General features: G+C 44.5%; 1 protein-coding gene across 8 annotated transcripts in view; it reads left to right on the forward strand.

Moving 5' to 3' along the window:
- LDLRAD4 (low density lipoprotein receptor class A domain containing 4) overlaps positions 1-27,925 on the forward strand; it is a 413,383-nt gene that overhangs the window by 361,033 nt on the left and 24,425 nt on the right. For 5 of the 8 annotated variants that reach the window (XM_032875832.1, XM_032875833.1, XM_032875825.1 and 2 more), the window contains exon 4: positions 24,478-24,632. In XM_032875832.1, coding sequence (XP_032731723.1) covers positions 24,528-24,632 — 105 coding nt within the window. In that variant the 5' untranslated portion in view covers positions 24,478-24,527. Of the gene's footprint in view, positions 1-8,049; positions 8,055-13,501; positions 13,741-14,356; positions 14,484-14,982; positions 14,989-24,477; positions 24,633-27,925 lie in introns of those variants that run through there. The other 3 variants (XM_032875831.1, XM_032875830.1, XM_032875829.1) reach the window with 3 other exon arrangements.

Here is a 27,925-nt window from a genome sequence, read left to right on the forward strand (position 1 = left end):
ATGCTGAAGAGTATGGGGATGGGAAAATTGGGCAGCCTCTGAAAAATTTTTTTTCTTCTGAAATGTTTTTCTATCCTGATTTTCCATCAGCATCCTCATTTAGCATTTGCATATATTTACATGTATACGACTGTAATCACCCCCTACACACTAGAGCATGTGCCCATGAGCTCACCTGGTGGGAACTGAACTTGAAGGAGGTGGCTCCTGGCTCACCCTTTTGCCTGTCTGGCACTCAGCTGACACTGCCAGACACCAAGGTGATTCTGACTGCTAGAGGTTCGACTGGTCCTTATTCCAAACAATATTGTTTAATTTATTCCCACTGTGAGCCACTGGTTAATGAAGAAAACACTGATGTTGAAATACTAGTGAGGAGATTAAAAAACTGTAATCACTTTGCAAATTTATCTCAATTTTTGCTCAGATCTATATGTTTTGTTATTCTGATAGATGTTTCTTGTTTTTCAAAATGTAATGTTAAAGAGGAAAAGTATGTTGATAATTATATTCTGGTTAAGCTTATATTTATTAAGAATAAGCATCAGTCACACCTAGAAAGGTGCTTGCAAACAATGGTGCAGAGTAAAAATTGCAAAAGCAAGCTCATTGAGTTATTAAAGCTGGAAATACAAAACTTACTAATGTTAGTAAAAGCAATTGTTAATTGTTAATCATAAAACAATTTTATTTTCATAGTTTTTTATTACTCCAGTTTTATTGAAATATAAGTCACATACCATACAATTCCCCCCCATTTAAACTATATATTTTAGTATTTTTTAAAATATATTTATTCATTTAAGCAATCTTTGTACCTGAGGTGAGTCTCAAACTCACGACCCTGAGATCAAGAGTTGCATCCTCCCACTGTACCGGCCAGGCACCCCTCAGTAGTTTTTAGTATATTCATAGAGTTGTGCAGTCGTCACTACAATGAATACACTTTTGTCACTCCAGAAAGAAACCTCATACCTGTTCATGGTCATCCCCATTTTCTCCCAAGATACCAGCTCTACACCACCACTAATCTACTTGTCATCTCTAGGGATTTGCCAATTTGGGACATTTCATATAAATGGATTGATGTAGTGTGTGGTCTTTGGTGACGGTCTTCTTTCATTTAGCATGATGTTTTCAGGGTTCATCCATGTGTTAGCATGTATCAGCACTTCATTCCTTTTTATGGCTGAATAATGTTTCATTCTGTGAATTTTGTTTAGCCTTAGCCTTTCTCCTTTTGATGAACATTTGAGCTGTTTCTACTCTTTGGCTGTTACAAGTATTACTGCTGTGAACATTTATAGAAGTTTTTGTGTGGATACGTGTTTTCATTTCTCTTGGTTATATACCTAGAGTGGACTTGCTGGGTCATATAGTAAATATATGTCTAACTTGGAGGAACTGTCAGACCGTTTTGCACAGCAGCCAAACCATTTCGCCTTCCTATCAGCAACGTATGAGGGTTTCCATTTCTCCACGGTCTCACCAGTACTTCTTATTGTCAGCATTTTGATTATAGTCATCCTCGTGAGTGTCAAGTGGAATCTCACTGTGGTATTGGTTTGCATTTCCCTGATGGCCAATGATGCTGAACATCTTTTCATGTGCTTGTTGGTCACTTGTATGTCTTTTTGGAAAATTGTCTATTTCGATCCTTTGTCCATTTTTTGATTGGATTGTCTTTCTTATTATTGAGTTGTAAAAGTCCTTTATATATTCTAGATATATAATGAGACACATGATTTGTAGAAATTTTCTCTCATTCTGTGGGTTGTCTTTTCACGTTTCCTTCATGCACAAGTTTCTAATTTTGTTAAATACAGTATATCTATTTTTTTGTTGTTGTTTGTGCTTTTGGTGGGATAATTAAGAAGGCTTTGCATAATAAAGGTCACAAAGATTTACTCCTGTGTTTTCTTTTAAGAAACACATCCAGGGATGCCTGGATGGCTCAGTCAGTTAAGTGGCTGCCTTTGGCTCAGGTCATGATCCCAGGGTCCTGGGATTGAGTCCCGCATCAGGCTCCTTGCTCAGCAGGGAGCCTGCTTCTCCTGCTGCCTCTGCCTGCCACTCTGCCTGTTTGTGCTCTCTCTCTGACGATAAAATCTAAAAAAAGAAAAAAAAAACTTATGATAGTTTTAGTTCTTACATTTAGATCCATTTTGAATTAATTTTTGTGTATGGTCGAGGAAGAGATCCAGTTTCATTTCTTTGCTTGTGGATATCCATTGTGCAATCACCATTTGTGGGAAGGACTCTTCTTTCCCAATGATTGTGGCACTTCTGTCCGAAATGAATTGACTACAAATGTGAGGGTTTATTTCTGAACTCTGTTCCACTGATCATACTTAGCCTAATACCAGTACCACACTGTTTGCAGCTTTTGAGATGATTGTGTCATTTTTGTCCTTTATTTTATTGATACGGTATATTACTTTAATTGATTTTTGGATGTTAAACCAAACTTGCAGTCCTAGACTGAATCTCAATTCATCATAATATGTAACCTTTTCCTATATATTGCTGGATTTTGGTTTGCTAGTTTCTTATTGAGGATTTTTCATCTAATTCCATAAGAGATATGGTCTGTTATTTTCTGTTCTTATAATGTCTTAGTCTTTGGTTTTGTTAGCTGGGTAATATTTATCTCATAGGATGAGTTGGAAAATGTTCTATTTTTTTAGAAGAATTTGTAAAGAATGAGTTGATTCTTCTTTAAATTTCTGGAAAAATTCACCAATAAAGCCATTTGGGCCTGGGCTTTTCTTTGTGGGAAGTTATAAAATTACTAATTCAAGGGGTGCCTGGGTGGCTCAGTGGTTTAAGCTTCTGCCTTCAGCTCAGGTCATGATCTCAGGGTCCTGGGATCGACCCCACATTGGGCTCTCTACTCAGTGGGGAACCTGCTTCCTCCTCTCTCTCTGTTTGCCTCTCTGCCTACTTGTGATCTCTCTCTCTCTGTCAAATAAATAAATAAAATCTTTTTAAAAATTACTAATTCAATGTCTTATTATAAGTCCATTCAGATTTTCTATTTCTTCTTGAACCAATTTTGGTAGTGGGGGCCTTTCTAGGGATTCTTCCATTATATCTAAGTTATCTCATTTGTTGGCATACAGTTGTTCATGTTATTTCATTATAATCCTTTTTATATTTGTAATATGTGGACACTGACATTGCTTCTTTTGTTCCTGATTTTAGTAACTTGAGTCTTTTTTTCTTTTTTTATCAGTCTGCTAAAGGTTTGTCAATTTTGTTGATCTTTTCAAAGAACTAAATTTTGATTTTGTTGATTTTCTCTATTCTTCTACTTATATTTCGTTATTTTCTGCTCTAATCTTTATTATTCCCCTCCTTTTTTTTTTAAGGCTTTTAAAATTTATTTAGAGAGAGAGAGAGCATGTGAGTCGGGGGAGGGGCAGAGGAAGAGAAAGAATCTTAAGCAGACCTCATGCTGAGTGCAGAGCCTGATGCAGGGCTTGATCTCTTGACCCTGAGATCATGACCTGAACTGATATCAAGAGTCAGATACTTAACCAAGTGAGCCACCCAGTTGTCCCTCCCCTCCTTCTTTGGATTTCATTTGCTCCTAAATATTTCTTAACTTGCTCTAGGCCCCTTAAATAGTTTTCAGAGACTTTAAAAGGTTAATTTTTAATAATCTTTATTGGTTATTTTCCTGGAGAGTGGGACCATGGATCTTTTCTTTTCTTTTTTCTTTTTTTTTTTTCAAGATCTTATTTATTTGAGAGAGAAAGTGCAAGAAAGCACAAACGGGGCTGGTGAGGGGAGGAGTGGCAGAGGTAGAGGGAAAAGCAGACTCCCTGTGGAGCGGTGAGCCTGATGCAGGGCTTGATCCCAGAACCCTGCAGTCATGACCTGAGCTGAAGGTAGACACTTAACCCACTGAGCCACCCAGGTTCTCCAACCATGGAGCTCCTTACCCCATTATTTTAGAAGTGGCACTCCCATATTTTATTTTAAATACGTTCAGTTTCAGAAATATTATAGCATACATGTAGATAAATCATCTTTTTCTTAAATAATTGACTGAAACTAAATTGTATAGCAAGCATTTCTTTTTAAATGGGCAACAGTAAGAATTTTTCTTTTATATTATAAATAGTATTAAAGATTATATTCAAATTTAATGTTGCTGTAAATTTTTAGTAGTATATGTCACAAAAAATTCCGTAGCATATCAAACCTGTGATACCATAGATATTAGTTAGGAGAGATTGAAATTTTTTCAAATGAGTTACTTTAAAAGTCCAGTTAAAAGTTGCTATTAAGTAAATAATAGTATAGGTGGAATGCAGATATTTTAAGAATCCTATGTGTGGGCCTTGAAGGACTAAATTGTGCAGAACACTGGAATTTGGTCCCAGCAGTGAAGTGAGAAAACATATGGGGACTGAGCCTCCACAGGCTTACTAATGGCAATCTCAGGCAACAGTAGAGGCAGCACCAGAAACTGGCCTCCTGACCAGGGTTCAACCCCACTAGGAGGAGCTAAGGCCAAGTGTTGGGACATAGTGACTGCAGAGAGAACCTCTAGCCCAAAACCTAAGAGCCATTTATTTGAAATCTGATCAAGGTTCTCCATTTGCTGTTTTATCTGTTTGAACTAAAACTCAGCAACAAGAGTATGTGTGACCAAATTGCCACCCTGCAGCCAGCCTTGGCCAGGAGTTCTACTTTCTAAGAGGGTTAAATGGTAAATAGATAGTTTCAGAAAGTTTTTCTATCAAGTACATAACAGGGGGAAAAAATTGTAAAGACATTTGCAACATTACTATTTCTGGGCCTTTAAATTTTTAAAATTTGGTTTTATTTGTATAACCACGATTGAGTTTCTGCCAGAAAACCATTCATCCTATGGAAATTCCAACCATTTTTATTATTGCCACTCTATTTTATTATATTCTGTTGCTTTACTAATTTGGGTGCTTATTGTTGAGAGTAACAGACTTGATTAAGGTCACTTTTAATAAAAACAGGACCACATTTCACCTTATCCACATGAAAGATACTCCTGAGTCCCCACTCTCCTAAACTTTTTGGTATCTGCCTGTTTTCACAGTGGCAAGATATCCTCAAAACCTAATTGAACTTCATTATCTCTGGCTAATCAGGGACCTCATGGGCACACCTAAGTTATTCGCATTTCCTTGTGGTGATTTCATTGCCTTTGTAGAAAGATCCCTCCTTTTAAACAAAGAAATCTGACTGACATTATAGTGGGCTTAAAAATTATCTTTCAGTTTCAGTCCTTTTCAATTCACAAATGAATAAAATATTACACTGAACAATTCCTTCAAGCACATTACAATTTTCAATATTAGAATAGGTTCCAATGAATCTAAATGAAAAGGAATTTTAAATTAGAAAGAGAAGTAAGGGCTACAGATGTAACAAGCTAGAGAAAAAAAAGGATGGGATGATGGGATGCTTTTTTTTTTGGACAACTCTGACTTTTTAAAAAATATTTATTTATTTATTTATTTATTTATTTATTTAATAAAGAGAGATAGAGAGAGCACTAGTAGGCAGAGCAGCAGGCAGAGAGAGAGGGAGAAACAGGCTCCCCACTGAACAGGGAGCCTGATATAGGACTCCATCCCAGGACCCTGGGATTGTGACCTGAATAGATGCTTAACCAACTGAGCCACCCAGGTGTCCCTGAAAACTCTGATTTTTATAAATATTTACATTTATTTTTATTTATCTTTTTATACTACTAGTATAGAACCAGACACTTCATCCTTTCAGAGCCCCCCTCCCTCCCCGCCAAAGGAAAAGGATAAAAGACAATAGCCTTAATTTACTGGAGGACAAGTTTAGTTTAACCTAAAAGAAAAATTGCCCAAAGGTACAATTAAGTTTGCTTCCAACAGTGTCTTCCTTGAGATGTGACGACTTCCTTCTCAGACAGTAGACTTAAAGGGTCTCTGTGTTGGGTCAGCCCTTCCAAGAGCCTTGGCCCTAGAGAATTAATTCATTCCTTGAATCTTTTAAATGGGGCTTGCCTATCAAGATCCTTTTTTTTTTTTTTTTTTTCAGATTTTATTTATTTATTGACAGAGAGAGACACAGCAGAGAGGGAACACAACCAGGGGGAGTTGGAGAGGGAGAAGCAGGCTTCCTGCCAAGCAGGGAGCCCAATGCAGGGCTCTATCCCAGGACTCTGAGATCATGACCTGAGCCAAAGGCAGATGCTTAACAACTGAGTCACCCAGGTGCCCCAAGATCCTTCTAAAACAATAGGATTTGGGGGGCGCCTGGGTGGCTCAGTGGGTTAAGCCTCTGCCTTCAGCTCGGGTCGTGATCTCAGGGTCCTGGGATCGAGCCCCACATCGGGCTCTCTGCTTGGCGGAGGGCCTGCTTCAACCTTTTCTCTGCCTGCCTCTCTGTCTACTTGTGATCTCTCTCTCTGTCAAATTAAAAAAAAAAAAAATTAAAAAAAAAAATAAAACAATAGGATTTGGTTCAGGGGTCTTCCTTGGACCTGCCACATTTAGAGTTAGCCTGATTAGTGGTTAAGAATAGATTTTGGAGTGAGACTTCCTGGTTCAAGTGTATGTGACATTGGACACAGTCTCTCTGTGACTCAGTTTTCTTATTTGTAGGGTTGGGAAAATAACCAGTACTCAGGTTACCTATAAAGATTAAATGGCTTAAGTAAATGAGTAAAGTGCTTTGGAATACTGCCTGGCACATGATAAGTGCTATAGAAGTATTAGCTATTAGTGTTATTATGTAGGTTAAGAACCCCTCTTCCTACAGGACCCTCATTCACTTGTTCATTCATTCATTCATTCATCTATTCATTCACCTGCTCCTCACTGAGCACCCTGCCACTCTCACTATTTCGCTAGCTCTTGCTCAGGATGAACTAGGGATGTCATGAACAAGGGCAGTTCCCCACTTTCTTTGTATCCTGTCTCCTCACAGTGACTGGTATTTAGTGAGTGCTCAGCTCTGACATAAATGAGGATTGACCTCATGTTTTCAAGGGTGATCTGATACCAGAGAACAGTGGTTCTAATTTTTAAAGCATAGGTATTCTAGGTTCTCCTGAAAGTGTCAAGGATGAGAACTGAGTGTAGTTATATCGATCAATGTGATTTTGGATTAACTTGGATTTTAGCCTGTAATTTTTCTAGTGTTCGCCTTAGTATACACATTAAAACAGTAACTAAAACTCTGGAATGTGCTGTGACTTTTTCTCAACTTTTGAAGAAATTAATCCTTTCACTAAAGCCAGGAACCTAAAGGTCTTGGAACTGCGCAGACACATCCTGAAATTTATAAGCAAGAAAAATACGAGCTCCGAAGACGATAGCCCACGCCTCTCCTCCAAATTCAGATTGTCCAAGAAATGCTTGTGATTGGGAAGAGACCACGCTTTAGAATCCTCAAGAATAATGATCACAGCATGGTTCAGTAAACTAGCAATAACACATACCAAATATAGAGACCATATATTGTGTCATATACTGTATGTGTGTAAGAATGCCCAATGCTTGCCTGTAGTAGAGTGTTAATGAAAATAGTATTTCCATCACCAAGGGGTTAAAGTTCTTATGGGGTCAAGAACCAGGAGTGGAATCACAGTATCTAAAATCTGAGCTGTAAACATCTTGAGCTTATTTTTTATGGTCTGCTCAGAAATAGGTTGAGTTGTGAAGGTTATTTCGCCTTCTAGCATTTAGACAAAATTGAGAAATATCATATATTTGAAAAGCAAAATAAAATATCTTGTTGAATAACCACATTGAATATTTTAAACATTAAAGTATTTGCTGTGTTTTTATGTAGAATATGTGTATATTTTACCTGAAATGTGAAGAGGGTAGAGTAGAGCATTTCTCCGACACCTTGAAAGGGCCTCCCCTTGAGGATGACGGGGCAGTTTCACAAAGGCACCATCCATAAGTCTTGTTGCTAAGGAAAACAGTTTGGGAGGGGCCACTGGAAGAATGCACTCAACCAAAGTAGAAAGTTGTTTCCAGAACCCCAGTGCCAGGACTCTGAATTTCCTGGTATCTGTCTCTTTCAGGGAACAGGGAGGCTGGGGAGGACATGATGGCGGGGCCATGTTCATGGAGTGGACTGAGGGCATCTTCATAATTCTGTCTTTAAGAAGAGTCTGCTCATGGCACTTGAGTTTTTCCAGAAGGCAAAATTAGAACTCTTTCTTAACATATAATATCCAGAAGTCCTCAAGGACTTCCAGAGTTTTTATGAAGAATGCCAAATATCCTAGAATTGTATTTCAACACCAGAGACTGTTTTAACATAAGCTAGTTTAGCTTCCCCATTACTGTGAGCCCCGACAACAGTGTCTACCCCTCCTGCTTTTTCTAAGAGGTGTGGGTGGGTCAGTGTCAGCCCATCAGCACCAGTGGGGAGGACGGCCAGAAGCACCTGGCCTGTTGTACCAGTCCCTGCCTTTATCCCAGGAGGGCAGCGTGTGATTTCACACACATGCGCACACAAAGGCATGCATGTGGAGTACCACTGTTTTAAAATCATTATTGAGTAGCAGCTGCTTGGGCCCTAAACAGGAGACCTGGATTCTACCCTCATTTCCTTTGCGTGGTGTGCACAAGTCACGAATTCTTCAAGTCCCAGTTTGTTCATTTAATCTGAATGAGGAGTTTGAATGAGTCCAAAGTATCAGAAGAAACTTTGATGTGCAGGTGAATCACCTGGGGTTTTTGTTCAAATGCAGACTCTGGTTCAGGGCAGGATCCAAGATCCTGCATTGCTAACTGATGCTGAAGTTCCCTGGACCAGTTTGAGGGGTAAGAGTTTAGAGATGAAGTCTTAGTCTGTCCTCTAAGTACCCTGCACAGGTATTCTTAGCTTCATTTTACAGCTGAGGAAGCAGGGGCTTAGCTCAAGCTGACACAGTCAGAGGGCAGGACTGGTACTCCGACTTGGGTCTAACTGGCCTCGGATTTTAGCCACTATAAAAACTTCATATTCCCTCCCTTTTTTTTTTTTTTTTTTTCTGGGGCTTGGAAGAGTAGCTGCAGTTTTAAGAGTTGTGTAACTCACTTCGTAAGGAGTAGCTTAGCCATTATAAAAATCTATACCACCATGAATGTAGAATAATACATAATTCTTTTTTTTTCCATTAGAAGAAAAAATATTATGGTGGGAGAGATACTGTGTAAGATAAATGCCAAAGTCTGTTAATACAGGGGGTATTGTTGCATATTAGGAAGCTATGTAAGGCTATTCGATTTAGACTAATTTACTTAATAAGCTTTTAATCCGCCTTGTCAGCTTGCTAGTTCCATCGTATTGCATATTTTTATATTTGCTGACATTTCTACCAGCAACGATGGGGGTATCAAGCACTGTGGTTGGAGGATATGCAAAGTGTTCATATTCCTACAGAAAAACATTTCTGTTGCTTTGCTTTTCTTTCTTTTCTTGTCTTTTCTTTTCTCTTGTCTTTTCTTTTCTTCTTTTCTTTTTTTAAAGGCAGAGAGAGAGCATGAGCAAGCCAGAGGTGGGGGTGCAGAGGGAGAGGGAGACAGAATCTTAAGCAGGCTCCACGACCAGCACGGACCCCAATGTGGGACTTCATCTCATGATCCTGAGATCATGACTTGAGGCAAAATCAAGAGTCCAGTGCTTAATGGAGCCACCCAGGTGCCCCCCTGTTGCAATTTTTAAGCCCTAAGCATGCATTAGTAAATTATTCCATGCCATAGGCTGATGTCCATAAATATCAAACCGTTACTATGTTTTGAGTCTGCAGGAGTCAGCATTCTTTTAAAATCCTCATTCATGACTTAAAGCATTGCAAACTTACTGAAAATAAACCGTTTTGTTTTCTAAAGGCCAAATTCCAGGACTTAACTTTTATGTGGAAAACTTCACGTCAGAGCAGAATTTTACAGCATAATTATAAACCTCAAAGAATAGGAATTTGTAACGGGCAGGGCCATTGATTCTTAATAGCTGTCACATTAACAAGTATACAAGACACATAAAATGGTTCCAAGAGCCTCTGGCAACGTGTGGAGATACAGGATCTTTAACGTGGACTTGCAAGTTAGTGCCTAAAAGGAATTGGGCGGTCAGGCTCTAAAAATCCAATCATCGATCTGGTGAGATACTTTGGTTCATTCAGGGACCTTTAGTTTGGATCGTTGTAAGTTCACTGCCCATTGAGCAGAGTGGGGTAGGTAGGAACTTCTGAGTCAGTCTGCCCAGGGTTCTGACCCCAGAATCCCAGCTTGCCTCTTAGCAGCCAATTTGACCTTGGGCAAAGGACTTACCTTCTCTGAGCCTCAGCTTTCTCCTCTAGAAAGTGGGAATAAGAAAACATGCCTCACAGGGTTGACATGAAGGTAAAAAGATATACGGCACTTGAAGGTGCCTAGAACACAACAGATCTTTAGAAATGTTTATAAATGCTAATTTTCTGCTATGTAACCATTATAAAAGTATAACTATATCTATATTATAAATTACAAATAAAATTTAATATATACATATTTAATAATAAATAATGAATAAATATTAACATAAATATTAACATAAACAAGTAAAAATTATAAATATGTACTATTATAAAAGTATGGTATATTTATCTGTGAAAGTTTCTGTTGTGAGTGGGATACCTGTTGAGTGGTGGGGAGAGACAGCAGGGCATGGCCAAAGAGCCCATGGTGGTGATTAAAGCCAAGGATGGAGCCAGGCAAGGTGCTAACCCAGGTTATATGTGACAGAGAAAGATTCTGTATAGCGGAGCACCCCTCTAACACCCAGAGGTAGTTTCTGAAGCTAATGAGCCCTGAATAGCCCCTGAGCTAAAATCTCCTGCCCTGTGCTATCTCTTTTGGCCGTTCAGGTCACAGATACTCCCAGTCACCTCGGCTTGTCCTGTTCAGATGGGGCTGGAAGCCAATCCTTAGAGCTTGTTCAGTTCCTTAAATAAGGAACTACCTACACATAGCCCCCAAGACAAGTTCAGCCCTACAGTAAATGCTTGTCTGTCAGATTACGTTCGAGGTCCACCGTATTTCCTCCGAAGGTCTTGAACCACTTAGTAAATATTTGTCAGATGAACTGATGAAATGAAGGCCTTTATAGAGGAAACCTGAAGATATTGGTAGAGTAGGTCTACGCAGACAAAGGCTCTTCAGGTCCTTGTTGCTGTCAACAGACCCTGTGAAAATGTCTATCACAGGCGACCCTTCCTTGCATCATCTCCAAGGCCTCTGGTGTACACAGGGAAACCACATATAGCTCTGGGACATTTTTTTTTTTAACTACTAGCAAAAGCAGTTAGCCCATCAGAGTACTCATTTGAAAGATGCATATTTAAAGACAAGGAGGGAGGAAAGCATTCTTAAATGCAAATGGCTTTTTACACTCTTTCCTACTTTCGTGTTTTTGTTCCGCAGACTAGTCTCTTCCCACACCCTTCTGCTGTGTGTGCTGCCATTTTCTCTGAATTAAAGGAAGAGAAATCTTGGCACCTATCAATTAAAAAGCCCCAATGTTCACATGCCATCATGGCTGGCTCGAAGGAGGTGTTGATCAGGGCAAAAACCCCTGGCTTCTGGGCATCCCCGGTCTGACCTCTGTGCCTTCTTCCCAGAGTCCTCAGGCCAGTCCTTCAGAAGAAACAGAACAAAAATAAGGCCACCACGGGGTGATTTAGCCTTTAGGGGGTGCTGAAGATTGGTGATATGCTGGTGTTAAGCCAGCAGCGTGGAGGGTAGGGGGCTGTGGTAAACACACAGTCAACCAGGAGCGCAGCTCCCATCCAGCACGGAGCTGCACCAGCCCACAGTGGGGTCCAGCGTGTGGTTTGGGCAACATTTTGAAAACAAGGCACATCCATACAAAGTCTTTGAAAGTGATTTTTAAATAGATTAAATGTTGAGAACAATTAAACAGAATGAACAAGGAGTTTAAATAAGATTGACCCCCCCCACATCCTCCCCCCCACTCCCTACCCAAATATGCAGCAATAAGGAGTCCAGCCAAACAAAATAAGTGTGTTAAGGCAGAGTGGAATACAATGCAGCCATTAAAGGTGAAAAATGTGTTGGGTTTATTTTTGGGGTACCTGATAGGCCTCTTTCCTAATGTTGAACCCCAAATTGGGCTATTTGGAACCATTTCAAAATGCAGGTATAATCCTTAATAAGTGGCAGAACTGAATTTTCATCATGTTGACTAACATTTTCATGATACTGACTAAACCCCTAATTTTTAAAAATGGACTCTCGTGGCAGTCGTATGCAATCTTGTGAACATTCTCTTTTAAGGACTTGATTTCAGAATGATCCTGTCCCTCTGACTAAATGGACGAGAAAGTGCCACCCCCAGATGGCAAGGACCTGGGACTGTAGGGACAAAGAAGAGCCAAAGACCAGCAGGGCTGTCTGAAGCTTGATGCTTTCTGATGCGGGCTCTTCTCTGAGGAGGGTCCCCAGCCCTGGTGGCCACACCCCAGCCCAGTCCCCAGAGCCTCACCCTCTTCATTCACCCAGCCATGTGACTGAGGTGACATGGGGCCGGGAGGGGAAGTAGAACAAGAGAGGAGAGTTATGTTTTAAATTTGGAAATTGCTCAAGAAAAATCAGGCTGTCTTGACTGGCACATGCAAATGTACGCAACTGTTAATTTTCTTGCTGAAATTCCCATTTCCTTTATCCCCATGAAATCTCTGAAAAATCTTGATGATTCTTTTGTTCCCTCCCTTCCCTTTTGCCCCCTCCCCCAGTATTTAAAACTTGAAATCGTGATGCCTTCTGGCCATCCTGAGGACCGGGTGGGGACATCAGGCCCAGGACACTGCTGCGGGCCCCAGGTGACATGCCGGGGCCGACAGCAGGGACGGGCTGCTGACGTAACTGTCTTCGTTTCTAATGCTGGTGGTAACCAACGGCGTTTAGTTTTGCTTTGACAACTCCTCCTACAGCCAAAACTATTGTTATGGCCCACATGTCATTGCTATTTCTCCTAAACAAGGAAAAACAAAGGCTATTCTGAGCATAGAGCGGGGCTTGGGCTGGGGTTATTTGCACATTACCACAGCGTGCTGTCCTTTTCACTGTGGCCACACTGTGATTTTTCTGAAAAGTGCTGCAACAGACGCACAGCCTTAAGTCTTTTCACGCAGCCCCAGGGGCATCAGAATACACTGGAGGTGTTTGCACACACCTACAAAAAACCGCCTAGACCTCGGGGGAGACAGACACTGCGGTTTGCACAAAATGATCCAGGAAAAAGCGCCCTCCTGAGAGCTGTCTCTGCTCTACCATTCGGATGCTTTTCTCTCATTTCGGAACCTCGTAAAACTAAAACCGCCTAGTAGGAAGGGCAGAGTCCTGACTTGACAACATCTCTGTGGGTGTGTTTTTGCCACCCTGCTTTGAGAAGCAGAGGGGAGAGAAGAGAAGGGGAAGGGCTGGCGGGGAAATGAGAGCGGGAGGGGGAGAAGCTGAGTGTTTCCTGCTGTGGTTATGACTTTGCCAGTTGCCAGTGCACGGCTTCACTGCGAGAACTATGTGAACTGCTCCCATCGGTTAGAGAGAGACTCTGGGGAGAGGAGGACCCCGAGGAACAGCCTGCAGCCTGGCTCCCGGTGTGAGAGACGCTGTGGGCACTTCAAGCCAGGACGTGCTCTCGAAGCTGGCTCCACAGTGAGAAGCCTGAGTAGCTAAGCCTCCCCCACCCGTTTGCACGAGCTGCCGGGTAAGCTCTCTCTGCATTTCTCCAGCCTTGAAAGCTTCTATCGGGGATCAAGGGAAGATATGCCATATTGAGATTTGTAGACACCCCCCCCCACCCGCTCTCTGCCTTACCGGCTTTGATATTTGCCTGTTAAAAAGATTATGGAACGCAACGAACAAAGCAGTCTGTCTGCATTCTGCTCGTCTGTGTGCCTAACATGTCCCACGCGAGGCCAAATGTGAGACACAGACGAGTCATTGCTGTCTGTTGCTGTAGACAACACTGGGTGTTCAGCTGCTCGCGCAATCGGAGACCCCGGACTTATTAACCTGCTCTGTGACACCACCGGCTTCCTGCCGCAGAGCTCCTGATTTGTGTGGATGGCCGTTGGTAACCAACTGGTAGCCACGGTCTGCGGTCAGAGCCACGGCATTTGAGTTTAGCACCTGGGCTGGGCCCCGCTGGTACAGTAGAGAGAGAGAGACAGACAGAAGCGCGCGCGCACACACACACACACACACACACACACAGACACACACACACACACACACACACACTCTCACACCCCACGCTGGCTATAACTGCAGCTCTGAGCTGCCTAAAGAGGAGATTGCCTGAAGCCGAAGGGATGCTTTGAACTTGGGGGCGGGGGGGCTGCATCACGGTTGGACTCCCCCTTGCAAAGGACCCGATTATGTCCAGGGACCACCTGAACAACAGCACACTGAAGGAGGCCCCGTTTAAAGACCCGTTCTTGAAAACAGGTACACTTTCAAAGGCCAGCTGCGGGTGATGCCTGTTCTCTGGGGTTTGTGGTGGTGGTTCTTGGAGTTTGGGCTGAGGACAGAGTTGAGAAGAGCAGAAGCTCTTTCTAAAGAAGTTTGTATCTACCCAAGAAGAGTCTGTCCGCTCTGAGAACTCTTCAGAGCTCGACTCTCTGAAGGAAGATGTACTTTAGGCTTTTTCGTCTTCCTTCTCATCTGCGATCAGTTTCTTCCTGCTGGAGATGCTATACATAAATACACAGGTTTGCTGCTTTGGAGTTTTGTTTTTTCAAAAACGTTCTATACGGGAGACTAACTCTCCCCCCACCCCCGGAAAGTCTATTACTCACTGCTAGACTCATGAGTGTTTTGTTTTGTTTTTTCTACCCTGAGTCGTTGCAAACAGCATTTGAAAGAAAAGATGTGTTACTCAGGATGTGGGTGGTTTACTGGGTTGTTTCTCAGGTCACCCGTCTAGTAACAGTAGACCTTAGAAAAGCCAACTGTGACTCTGAGAGAGAGACTGTGAGAGACAGGCAGAGGCGGCTAGCTAGGGAGCTTTCAGAAACCAGAAATTGCTCTTAAATGTGAAGAAGACGGTGACTTGTGCATCTGTATATGTTTCTGATATGTTTACCTAAATTAATAATGTGGGGGTGGCATGGGGGCAGTTTTTAAATGAATCCTATAGAGGGAATTGTGGGCTTATGTATGGTTTTTTTTTTTTTTTCCATTTATAACGCAGTGGAGGGATAGACTTTGAAAAGGTTTGTAATTACACTTACTCCTCGGCTGTGTTTTCAGAAAATCCTGTCAATCATCTTTGATTGGAACATATTTAGCTAGATTTCTTTCTGAAGAGATCATGAGACTCTAGATTCTAAAATGCATGAGGGAAAGTTGTATGGAGTGAATGCTTGGACCATAGTCATTTAAAAAGATGTTATTCTAGCTGGATGGACCCACAGTGTCCACATTGTAGGAATTCAGTAGTCAGTCAACTCATTTGCTCACTGCTCCTTGCCTGCCAGTGTCATTAAAGGCACCTGGCTTTGGGCTCGGTTCAGGCAGGTGTGGGCCACACCTTCCGCTCAGAGAGCCCCACGCCATTTGACTGCACTCTGCTTTCATCTCTCCTCGTAGAGATCGCAGGTATCATTTCCCACATTTATTTTCATGTAAAACATTTTATATACATATATTAACAGAAATGGGATTCTGTAAACAGGTAACGTATAGCAACCAAAAGGTTCTTTTTCCATTGACAGTCCACACTGCCTAGAATAGTAATAGTCAAACAATTTTTAGGAACTATGAAAACCTTTGGGAAAACTTCATCACTGAAGTCACTAGGAAATGTCTGGTGGACTATGGTTCTGTGCTAGACATTGTTAAAAGCAGATTAGGCAACTGGGACCCTTCCTTCTACAGATTTCTTTAGCAGTTTATCTAAAATGAACACAAACTTTGTGTGAGTCGTGTGCTGCCTCCTGAGGATTCTAAAGAAGATCAGGGTACTATCCCAGAGATGAGTCCATGATGAAGAAGACCAGAAAATGGGCACTATGAGTGTTAAGTCCTATGACAGGGTTCTGGGAGCCTCCGAAGGGAGCCATCATCAAGTAGTTAGGAAAGAGCTTCTTAAGGAAGATAAAGCCTAGGAGGAGAAGCCACATTGGCCTGTCTCTGGGGGGTGGTTCTTTTCCCCTTCCTTTGTTCTACTTGTTATAGGTTGGATTGGAAGAGTCAACCCACCCAAGGAAAAGAACATTCAAAATATATAATCTAATCATTATGATTATAGCTTTTACTGTTTTGCCTTCTGAGCTTCAAGCTGTGAAGTTATTCATCTAACAGGCTCAATTTTCCCCCCTCAACCATGGTGTTTAATGAGTGTGAATTTTCGTTCAGCCATTAAAGTCTCCAAGAGTATTTTTAAACAAGCAGTTCACAACCTCGAGGCAATCATGGTCCATGTAGATTTCAACTCCTGCCCCCACCCATCTTCCTGCCCCCTCTGCCCAGTCTCTGTAGGACCGGGGAAAGGATTTACCAGCCTCTAGGAACACTCAGCGCTTTAAAAGTGTCACAGAGCCATAAATAGAGAGTAAGACACCCTCCAAGGCTGCCATCTTCTCACCACACCCACTGTGCCCAAGAGGACAAAGAGTAAGGAGATGCAGATACTCAGTCGCTGTGCCCAAGCCATGGTAGAGACCTAGGAAAGCTCCTGGGAGAGAGGGGCTGCCCAGAATAAGCCTGGGTGGCAGCTAGCCACAGCCTCTGTATTCCCAAGGGACTGTAGCACTTGGGGCGAAAAGTGGAGTGCTGTCATTTGTTAGACTGGGAGAGGTCCTTTGCTGTGATGTGTAGGGATCTGTGGAAAGCATTCAGCCCTTTCAGTGACATTCCAGTATTCTACATGGCAACTTTCCTGAATGCTGGCTGCCAAGATATTTCCTTGTCTGGGTGAAAGGAGGGGGCTGATGGGAGGCTCAGACTTTGCCCCTCCACCCCATTTTTAGGGTGCATAAGGGCATAAATTACACATCTGGACTTTGTAATTAAACATCTAGAAAACAGGACTCCTGGGAAGGATGATATATTAATGGAGGAAAGACCAAGTGGAAGATGGTGTTAACCATCCCACAAATAGAAATGAGTGTTATATTAGGAACCCAAGGTGGTAGAACCATGCTTCCCCAGAGTTCTTTAAAAATAGTACAGACATTCATGCCTCTAGTATGAGTCAGTTTAGTTCTCCATTGAACCAGAGAATAGACCAACAGGCCTCACACAGTTTCCTCCGTTCTTGTAATTCTCTACTGCACAGCCTGGCATTTCTTGGGGATGTTTCTATAAAAATAGAAGGATGCCATCATCACCATCATCTCTGTCACTGTTTCATAGTAATAAAATAAGGTGCTGTGATGCCTTCCTGTAAGTTTTAGGCTAAATTTATTATAAAATTTCTGGTGTTTGGATTGCGATGACTCATCCATTATAACATCGTGAACTACAGCCCCATGAAAGGAGGGGGAGTGTGGAAATTTGACTGTGGCCTAAAATTATTTCCTCGCATGGATTGCTTTTTAGCGTCCCCCTGTGGATGTCAGTCTGTACCGGAATCAAGGAAAACTGACCCGTGGGCCACATTCAGAGTCCAAACTGGGCACGTGAAATTTTGGAAACCCTAAAATATACCATTATTTTCTCAGAACTCTACTATTACTGTAGATTTTTAAAAATTCATTCTCTCCTTAGCCCCCTCTTTCCACCCCATTCCCACCAGAATCCCTGGCATTTTTCCTTTCCGTGCACCATCGCACATTGCCTCTCCTCGACCGTAAGAAAACAGACAGCAGGGGCGCCTGGGTGGCTCAGTGGGTTAAAGCCTCTGCCTTTGGCTCAGGTCATGATCTCAGGGTCCTGGGATTGAGCCCCGCATCGGGCTTTCTGCTCAGCAGGGAGCCTGCTTCCCCCTCTCTCTCTGCCTGCTGCTCTGCCTACTTGTGGCCTCTCTGCCTACTTGTGATCTCTCTCTCTGTCAAATAAATAAATAAAATCTTTAAAAAAATACAAAATAGTTAAAAAAGAAAGAAAGAAAGAAAGAAAGAAAGAAAGAAAGAAAGAAAGAAAGAAAGAAAGAAAGAAAGAAAGAGAGGGAGAAGGAAAGAAAGAAAACAGAGAGCATCTTGTACGGCCAGGTGTGGGCAGACCAGGATGAGAGGGGGAGAGGCAGCAAAGTCCCAGGGCAGTGCCAGGTCTCAGCTGTTATCTGGCTCACTTCTGTGCATAGATTATTGCTCCTAGGCACAGGGTTGGGTGCCCTCTTGATTTAGGAAGCATGAAGGCACCTTTCTGAAGAATATGCCTCTTCAAGGCCCGTCGAAGGAGTCTCCTACAGGGTGGGTAACAGGTTGCACCGTACCTTCTGCCCCTCTGTATATACAGCCTTTGCACCCTGGGCCTCCCAAGCTTGGAGCACCGTGGAGAGGAATCAGTGACGTGCAAAGCAGTTGGTACACACACACACACACACACACACACGCACACACGTGTGGGAAACAGGTGGCCAGGGACTGCTCCCTTGAAGAGATGGTGGTTTCAGCGAGAAGCAAAGAGTGTTCAGCCTGCCTGAGCCCTGACTGTGCAGTACAGGAAACTGCTACCTAAGGTCCCCAGAAGCCCCCAGAAGGTCTGTGGTTGAGATCAGGAGTAGAGCAATCTTGAAACTGGACACCTTGAAGAACAGGTGTGCTGATTTTCATCTGGTATTCACATTCGGAAGTGAGAAAGCAAGGTTTGTTTTGTTTTTCTTAATGGAAAGCTTCTTTTCTTTTTTAAGAGTTGTTTATTTATCTGATAGAACACAAGTAGGCAGACAGGCAGGCAGAGAGAGAGGGGGAAGCAGGCTCCCCTCTGAGCAGGGAGCCCGATGCAGAGCTCAATCCCAGGACCCTGGGATCATGACCTGAGCCAAAGGCAGAGGCTTAACCCACTGAGCCACCCAGGCGTCCCTGGAAAGCTTCTTTTACTTGCCCTGTGAGTTATTTTCTTGAGGCATAAAATCAGGCCATTGGCAACAGAGCCACATCCGGGGACTGCAAAACACTGTGGGGGCCCAGCTGCCTCTGAGCAGTATCCACGCAGGAGTGAAGGGTTTTGGATGCCAAAGGAAAAGATGGGATTCACTATCACCATTATTGCACGATGTATGGAGTGAGAGAAGGGGGAGTGGGTTTCCCATCTACTGTGTCCAGGCTATTGATATCCTATAGTGGTGTGGTCTTTCCTTGATTTGCCTTTTATGATGCATGTTTTAGTAGAATTTTCCTGGTTAAAGTATGAGAGGGTGTGGGAGGGCAAATATGAAGAGGGCCTGCTCACATACCCTTGTCTTGATGGGAGAGGTTATCAGTAGCAGAAGTTTCTGGAGTCTGGACGTCATCGTGCTTGTCCCCAAGAAAACTCACTCACTCTGTTTGTTCCAATTTTGACTCTGAAAATTCTCTGAACCCCTCTTGGAGGAGTACTTATAGCCCCCAAGAGAGTAGAACCTTCCTACTTCCCCGTTGCTGACGTTTGAAAAAGCAGTCTGTTTTTATTGGCTATGTATTTGCCCAGAGTCAAAGTGAAGGTCAGCTGCTCATTTGACTGGGGCTGTGCCGCTCTGCTGAGGCTCCGTCCCCAGGGCCTCTGCTTTGGGCTCCAAGGAGCACCGCAGGTGACTCCAGACTGCAGCAGGGGCTGCCTGGCTGCTGCCGTGCTTTTCGTTGTTCCTGTGTCTGATTAGGACTTGGTTGTTAGGACAGTGGCCTTTGGGACCCAGGCCAGTCCCTGCAGGAAGGGCTGCCTCTCACGCTGGCCCATGGGATGTAGTAGCCGAGGCTCTGATTGGACTTCTGTCACCCAGATTGGCCAGCTGGGCTATACCACCAGGCTTTTTGCCTTAGTGAGTGGCACCCTGGGAACCTAGCTCCTGCCAGCCTGTGCCCTTGCCCTGCCCCAGGCGAATTCCACACTGTTGCTTGCGATGCCTATGAACCCCGCTGCGGTCTCTGTGTGTCCTGTGTTGCGTAGGTGCACCTGTTGTGGCTGTCCTTGGGCATGAAAGCTCAGGACAGTGGCCCAACAGCTGTTCTGACCACATCTCAAATCCTGGAGTCTGGAGTATCCCCAAGAAGTCCAGGCCATTAGTGTTTGTACTAGAGTGCCTGCTGTCCATCAGTCTAAACCATCGTTTCTCCAGCTGGGGCTCAGGGATCTCTGGGGTGTCTCTAAGACCCCAGTCTCCAGTGATTGGTAAGACCAGATCTCCTTCATATATCTTAACCGAACAAACATGTCACAGCAGATTGAAGGTGAAGCAGAGGGGAGAATCCAGCTGTCTCTTATTAAGGCATATATCGTGAAGACGTGCGCAGAGGGGTAAAGCCGTGCCTCTCCTATCACTAAGTTTTTGTTTTGAGAAATAGTGTATATAATTGTTATATACGTTAACATGAGTTTATTTTTTTAATGAATAAATTATTAAACTTGTCAGTGTTAATTGCAAATATGGCAAATATCAGTAGATATCACCCATACAAATTAAGCTCTTTGGGGGTTACCAGTAGCTTTTAAGAGGATAGGGGGTCCTGAGAGCAAAGCACTGGAGAGCTGTGAGTGTAAGCGGAGCAGGAGCGCAGAGCCCCGGGAGGAAGTGCGGCAAGTTTGGATGTGTAGTGGGGGTGGGGTGGGCTTGCCTGGCCTTGGTTCCTCAGCAGGGCCAGCATGGGGCCCACGGCACATAGCATGTTGATATGAAATCTGATGAAATGCAACCTCAGAGCTGCTAGTCCCCTTTAAAAGAAAGATTCCATACACTGTTTCCCACAACCGAGATCTTTCGTACTCTTGCTTGTGATGAACTTTCTACTGTTATGTTAGATCAGAAGATTCATGCCTTTCAGATGATGTAAAATGTTCTTTGTGCTGTCTCAGACCAAAAGAAATCAAATCCAGAGTGAACGAAGATCTAAACGCAAAAATGCAATGTGTAAAAATCTTAGGGAAAATATTTTTAGACTATTGGAGAAGACCTTCCTAATCAAACAGGAAGCTTAGAAGCCATAAAAGAAAAAAAATAGTATTTCTATGACATAAAAATTATTTATATCTTCCATAAACACACAGCAAAGTTAGTGAGTGACAGATGAGGAGAAAATAGTTGTAACATATGTAACAGACAAAGCTTTGTGGTCATGATGCATCAAGGCTGCTTACCAATAAATGAGAAAACGACAAATAAGCTAGTATGAACGACTGTGATTATGAAGAAGAAAAATACAGATTGCCAATAACCACAAAGGAAGATCTAAAATTACTAGTAATTGGTGAAATACAATATACATATTTTGCCCATCAGATTAGTGCAAATGAAAAGGGTGAGTATTCAGTGTTTGAGTAGTGTGTAGGGCAAGAGACCTTTCCGAAGGCCGAGTCTCGGTAGCCATCAGCATTTAAAAGAATATGTCCTTGACCCAGAAATTTCAATTTTAGGAATCTTTCCTGTAGGGATACTCAAAATGTGGGTCAACACTCAAATTTACACATACGTACACATGGACACACAATCTTTTGATCTTAATAGAAAAAAAGGGGGAAAAAGATACCTAAACGTCTATCACTTGGAGAGTATAAATTCCAGTACATCAGTATTCTGGACTAGACAGCCACCATAAAGAATGAGGTTGGTTTTTATATATTCTTGTTTGAAAATGTCTGTGATATGTTAAGTGAAAAAAAAAAAAGCAATGTATTTGTACAATGATTCCACTCATTAAAAGAAGAAAACCTTTATTCAATAGGCAAATGCACAGATATACACAACAGGTGAACTGTGCTGTCCCCTAGGACGCTGTGGGGCTGGGTGGGGTCAGGGAGGGCTGCAGGCCTACAAAGGAGACTTTTACATCGTACACTATTTCCTTCTGTATTGTTTACATTTTAAGGAAGTCTTCATTATTTTTATAATAAAATCCTTTTCAAACGAAACACAAATATACCCCAAATGCCCATAGAATCATGGAAAATACAATTTGACTGTGTTGCCACAAATGGTTATCTGCATAGCTTTCTGTATACAGGAAAACATAACCTAGAAAGACATCCTCTCAGTGAAGAATTAACCCATGAAGACTTTGTGCAGTACCCCCACTGTAATCATCATTTTCCTCTCTTTCCATGTTTATAGAGCAGTTAAGTGTTTTTTAAAAGATTTTATTTATTTATTTATTTATTTATTTGAGAGAGAGAGACAGAGCACAAGCAGGGCAGGTGGCAGGCAGAGGCAGAGGGAGAAGCAGGCTCCTTGCTGAGCAAGGAACCTGATAATGGGGCTGGATCCTAGGACGCTGGGATCATGACCTGAGCTGAAGGCAGACGCTTAACCAACTGAGCCAACCAGGCGCCCTTCAATGAAGCCTTTTTGAGAAAAGAAAACATTTGTCAAGTCCAGGGCATGATTTAACCTGATGATGAGCCACACGGCTTCAGAGGGTGTCCAGAACAATGACAGCCATGCCAGTGGAGGGGGTGAGGTGAGAAGCACAGCACCAGGGCCTTGCTGACCGCCGGCTTCTAGAGCTGCTCAGGGCTTTGCCTCCTGAGCCTTCGAGTCAGCCGTGCCCATGGGATCTACCCTTTTACTGCCCACTAGGACTGTGCCCGGCAAACCTGCCAGGCCTCAACCACTCACCACATCGGCCCAGCAGCTCAGCTCCCTCACACTCAGCTCTCCGTGCTCCAGGGTGCACATCCAGGCCACTCCCACTATAGGCCCCACGCCAAGTACCGTCCAGCCCACTCCAGCAAGCACATTTGTACATCTTTGTCCCTTGGGTATGTATGGGCAAGCGTGGAGGGCAGTGTCCCAGGACTGGACACGCGGAGGTCCAGGAACACCCTCTGGTTTACCTCCATGCCGACTCTAGCCCCTCTGTTTCCAGCGTGTGAACGGTGGGGGCTCACAGGTGCAGACCCTGGGGGGAGGGTGCTACTGAGAGCCTTCCTGCATTATCCTGGGTGTGAGCCCGTACACAGAGAGAGAACACCTCTCCACTGGCCTGGGATCTACAGCAAGAGGGTGTGTGTGTGTGTGTGTGTGTGTGCAGGCCTTGTGCGTATGTATATCCACATACATGTGTGATGTGCACGAATGCAGTATGCCCGTGCATGTACATGTGTGTTGCTGTAAGCCCATGTGGGGGTGCATGTGTGTATGTGTGGGTGTATGCGTGGGTGTGTGTTGCAGGCTCCAGGCAGGGACACAATTGACAGAGCTCTCCCCTCTTCCCCTTCATTAAACCCCATACCTCCCTACCTCACAACAAAGTTGTGTGCGCTCTTCCACTGTCTCTCAGAGAGTCTCCCCATTTAAGTTGACCCCCCCCCCCCGCACAATCACTTCCTTTCACCATGCGGGGATGCTCCCAGGAACCAGTGGGCCACATTCCGCAGAGCCATGAGCTGTAAGTCAGAAAGCAGGAAAGGTGGGTTCTAGGCTTGACCTTGAGCAATGAGCCTCTGCTTCCTCCCTGCAAAACCGGAGGGCTTGAATCACCCAGCTCTAACTGCCGACTCAGGGTGCCGTGGTCCTAGAGGTCGCTCCCCGGCCCTGTCCTAGAGTTTGACGCGTGTGTCGGTGGCAGCCAGGAAATCCTCTGTAACGGCCGTCTCAGGAATGCAGCTTCTGACCGCTCATAAAATATGGTGCCTGCAGGGTTGGAGACAGGGGCGATGTGTTTTCTAAATCACTTCCAAAGGCAAGGCCCTGAGCAGAGGAAATTGGAGCTTTTTATCAACATATTCTCCCTTTGGTGTATTGTGGGGGTCCTGCGTGGGCGTGCTTTGGAAAACGTGACTCAACCATAAAGATGGGTTTAACATTCCGGGAGAGATTACCCTGGAAGTAGCAGCTTCAGTTTTGGCAGACTTTCTTACCTCTCCTGGGGGCAGGGCCATCCAGCAGGAACAGAGTTCAGTTATTGGAGCTTTTCATACCCCAAGACGCAACAGCCCTCCAGGGCCTGCCCGCCCACGGGAAGGGGCAGCCTGGGCAGCTGCTAGCCTATGGCATGCACACTGGGCTAGAACTTCGAGATCCATGTGTGGATGGGGTCAAGCACCTCTAGAAGTCTTGTAGAGTCAAGAATACGTTTTCCTAAGGCCCTACTTAATGACACGATTTGCAAAGACAAGGTTTGAGCACCACATTTGCCTGACCACCAGAGGTCCATTGCAAGAGCCCCATGCCCAGGTGTCTTTTTCTTCAGATGTTATTCTGCTGTCAAAGTCTGCTGATGGCTTCGGGCAGCAGCAGGCCTGGGGAAAAAGAGTTCTTTCTTGAGGTCCCCCAGAGGACCGGGGCCTGGTGGTCGCGTTGCTCAGAGAACTGGGTGATGGCACAAAGGGGCATGTGGCTAACAGGCTTTTTCCCCTTCCCTCACAGCGGAGCTGGAGTTTGCCCAGATCATCATCATTGTCGTGGTGGTCACGGTGATGGTCGTGGTCATCGTCTGCCTGCTGAATCACTACAAAGTCTCCACCCGGTCCTTCATCAACCGCCCGAATCAGAGCAGAAGGCAGGAGGACGGGCTGCAGCCGGTAAGTGTGGGCCTGAGCCTCTCCCTCTCGGCGCTGCCCAGGCCTCTGTCCCAGACTCCAGACATGAGGCTGGGTACCAGCAAGGGCCACAAAGCAGGCTAGCCTCTTGAGTCAGCCCACGGTGGTCCACAGGTATCAAACACCCTATGGAAGTTTCCTGTACTCAAGAAAAGCACGGGCGTTCTGAGTGTTGCAGGTCCGTGAGTTCTCACCACCCGAAGACCCCGAATGTAACCACTCCCCAATCAGAAGAGTGACATGACAGCCCCCAGAAGCCCCCTCGGGTCCCGCTTCTAGGCATGCCCCCTACAAGGTCACTGCAGCCTGGACTGCTGTCAGCACAGATCACTTTCACTTGCTTTTGAACAATATTTTTAACCAAAGAATCCAACAGGAGGTGCTCCTTTGTGTCTGGCTTTTTTCACTAAATCGCCCATGCTGTTAAATGGAGATTATTTTTTAGAAGCGGTCCTGGAGATGTTCCAGGGACCAGAGGGCGCCCGTGCAGCACCAACTGTGTCCATAAGATGCCCCGAAGGTTCGGCAGCGCCGTAGGTTTGGGTGAGCTAAAAGGGCAGTGGGGGGATAGCAGGACCTCAGGGCCGCCTCAGGGAGATCAGGGTGGGTTAGGTTGTGCAGAGGACTCCCAAAATAGCCCACGGTAAGGCTCCTTGGGTTGTCATTTTTAGGGTTTCTAGCTACTTCTTGCCCTTAATCACCCTCCTCTGGAAAATAAAACATGTTTTCAGTGGAACTGCTCTATGATCTGTACCCAGGAGACCGAAGGCCGCTGGCACTTTCTGTTCTAAGCTGCTAGGACAATCCGTGATTCTGGAAGCCTTCAGTAGGAGGCTTGGGAATGCGAGTTTAGGCAGTTACAAACTCTTGGTTGTGGTGGTGGGCAAGAGGCAGGATCCCCTCATGATACTCAGCCCCTCGTGATACTTAGTCCCTTTGTCGGGACATGGGGGTCTGATAACTGACCATCATAGGGGTGGGGGTGCAGCTTTCCTGGAAGGTGTGGTGGAGTGGCTGCTGGGCCCAGGGCCCTTGGACCCTTAGGGGAGGGCTGGGTCACACTTCATCAGGGCTGCAGAATTGCTCAGTGACCCATTAATTCTGCTGTCTGCATGGGTGGAACTAAGGTTTGCAGGGTGTTCTGTGTCTGTGGCAGGCGGGGGCAGGGAGAGGGTAGGGATGGGGCTGCTGGGAGCAGTCCTGAGAAAGAACCCCCTTCTCCCTCTTGCTTTCCCTTGTCTGCTACAGTCCCCTGCCTTTATCTCTCTGGGTCCCCGGTTAGGCCCATGAGCTTCCAACAGTCCTACTAACAGGATTTTCATCACACCACCACAGTTTCCCTGTGGGCCCCGGGCCCCTTGTCATCCCAGCAGTCTGGTACCCAAGGGGTCCAGATTCACCCAACACTGGCGTCCTGGTGCCTCTAGATTTCCCACTGTGGTATAGGGACAGTTCTGTCCCCTAAAGGAGAGAATGAATTCTTCCAGAGTTCTGAACACAGAACACACATCATTCCCCAGAGTTTAAAGAGAGAAGACAGAGAGAAGATCGTACTCTTGGCAACGGTTTCAGAACTGCAGAAGGATCAGCCATCACTGCTTTGCCTCAGCCTTAATGCAAAGATGGGAAATGCTGACCGCCAGCCTTGGGGGAAGGAGGCAAAACCATCCTCACTCCTTGCCATCAATAGGCAGCCCTCAAGTTTCCATGAAGTACCTGCCAGGAATTTACCCACGTTCCCTCCCTTAGGCTTTGGGCTCTACTCCCCAGGGGATCTGGAGTCACTGAACACAGGGACTCAGACTGCCTTCTTGTGTTTGGCCTGGGTCCCCACTGACCTCTGTGTTCCCCTCAGATTTAATTTGGGGATCACCTTGCTTCTACGTGACTCACCTCGCATCGATGAGGTGGCTCCTCCCTCCACTCCTCAGCGTAGACCTGGCCGCATCTGCTGTCCCCACCTCCATCCGCCCATGGCTCTGCTCACCAGATGGCGAGTTCCATGACCCAGTCAGGTGATGGGACATGTACGCACACACGGTCACACTCTTACCAGCAGAATAACACTTTTGCAAAGGCAGAAAAGTGAAAATTTAAGGGTGGTGGGGTTTTTTTTTAAGATTTTATTTATTTATTTGAAAGAGAGAATGAGCAGTGAGGATGGAGAGAGGGAGAAGCAGGCTTCCTGCTGAGCAGGGAGCCTGATGCAGGGCTCAACCCCAGGACCCAGCGATCATGACCAGAACCAAAGGCAGCCGCTTAACTGACTGAGCCACCCAGGAGCCCCTAAGTTTGTTCTTACTTAGAATGTATCTTCTGTTTCATTTGGGAATGGGTTTGTGTGGGGCCATCTTCCCGGGGCCAGGGGCTCCCCCTGTCTACCCTGCTCTGGGGTTTGCTGGGCAGCAGAGCCTCTGTTTCTTGAAACTGAGAAGGTAATTGGTAATTTTTTGGATGTCCCTTAAGGGCTGCACAGCAAATGAAGAGATAATCAATATCTAGTGATTGTGTCCCTAAATGTCTCTCTCACATTGTATGCCTAATTTTGTTAATAAATGTCTGAAAGTTTTAGCCCTGAGAGCTGGACCCTGGTTCCGAGACATAGGCTGCACTCAACTTAGGGTTTAATTCCTTTGCTGCTACTTTACTGTTTTTTTATTTCTTTGCATGACCAGGTACTGAGTGCTGTTGCTTCTCAAAGCTTGAATTTTCCTTCTCAATCAAATGGGAATGGGGATATTGCACAGCTTAGCCATAGGCTCTGTTCAGCGTTTCACAAACTCATGGTGTATTTTTATGCAGTGACTAGAGACCGTTCAGGCTCATACTGTAGCTCCAGCTCCTGATTAGCACTACTGACCTGTGGATAGTCCAGAGAGGGAAGAGAAAGGGTGAGACAGCAACCTTACTTGTCTTCCAGACACCGAGACGAGTACAGCCAGCACTGTGGGCCACTTACCATGTTTCTGGCTGCCCAGGAATGTGCCCCAACCAGACGTCTTGCCTCCTTTTGGTCTATCTCTCTTCCCTAACCCTTTTCAAGAAATGATCTCTATCTCTCTGTCAAATAAATGAATAAAATCTTAAAAAAATAATATTACAAGATAACATTTAAGAAGTGAGTTCATTCATACCCTATAATGGCTGCTTTCACAACAGCAGCCTTTTAAATTATGGCTTTTTTATTATGATCAAATTTCATTCTAATGGCTCAAGAAAGTATGAAAAGAGGGATGATTAAATACATAAATACATCAAGGATAGTGGACATCAGA

The sequence above is a fragment of the Lontra canadensis genome, unplaced genomic scaffold (genome assembly GCF_010015895.1).
Source record: "Lontra canadensis isolate GAN:19392208 unplaced genomic scaffold, GSC_riverotter_1.0 scaffold57, whole genome shotgun sequence".
Taxonomy (NCBI): Eukaryota; Metazoa; Chordata; class Mammalia; order Carnivora; family Mustelidae; genus Lontra; species Lontra canadensis.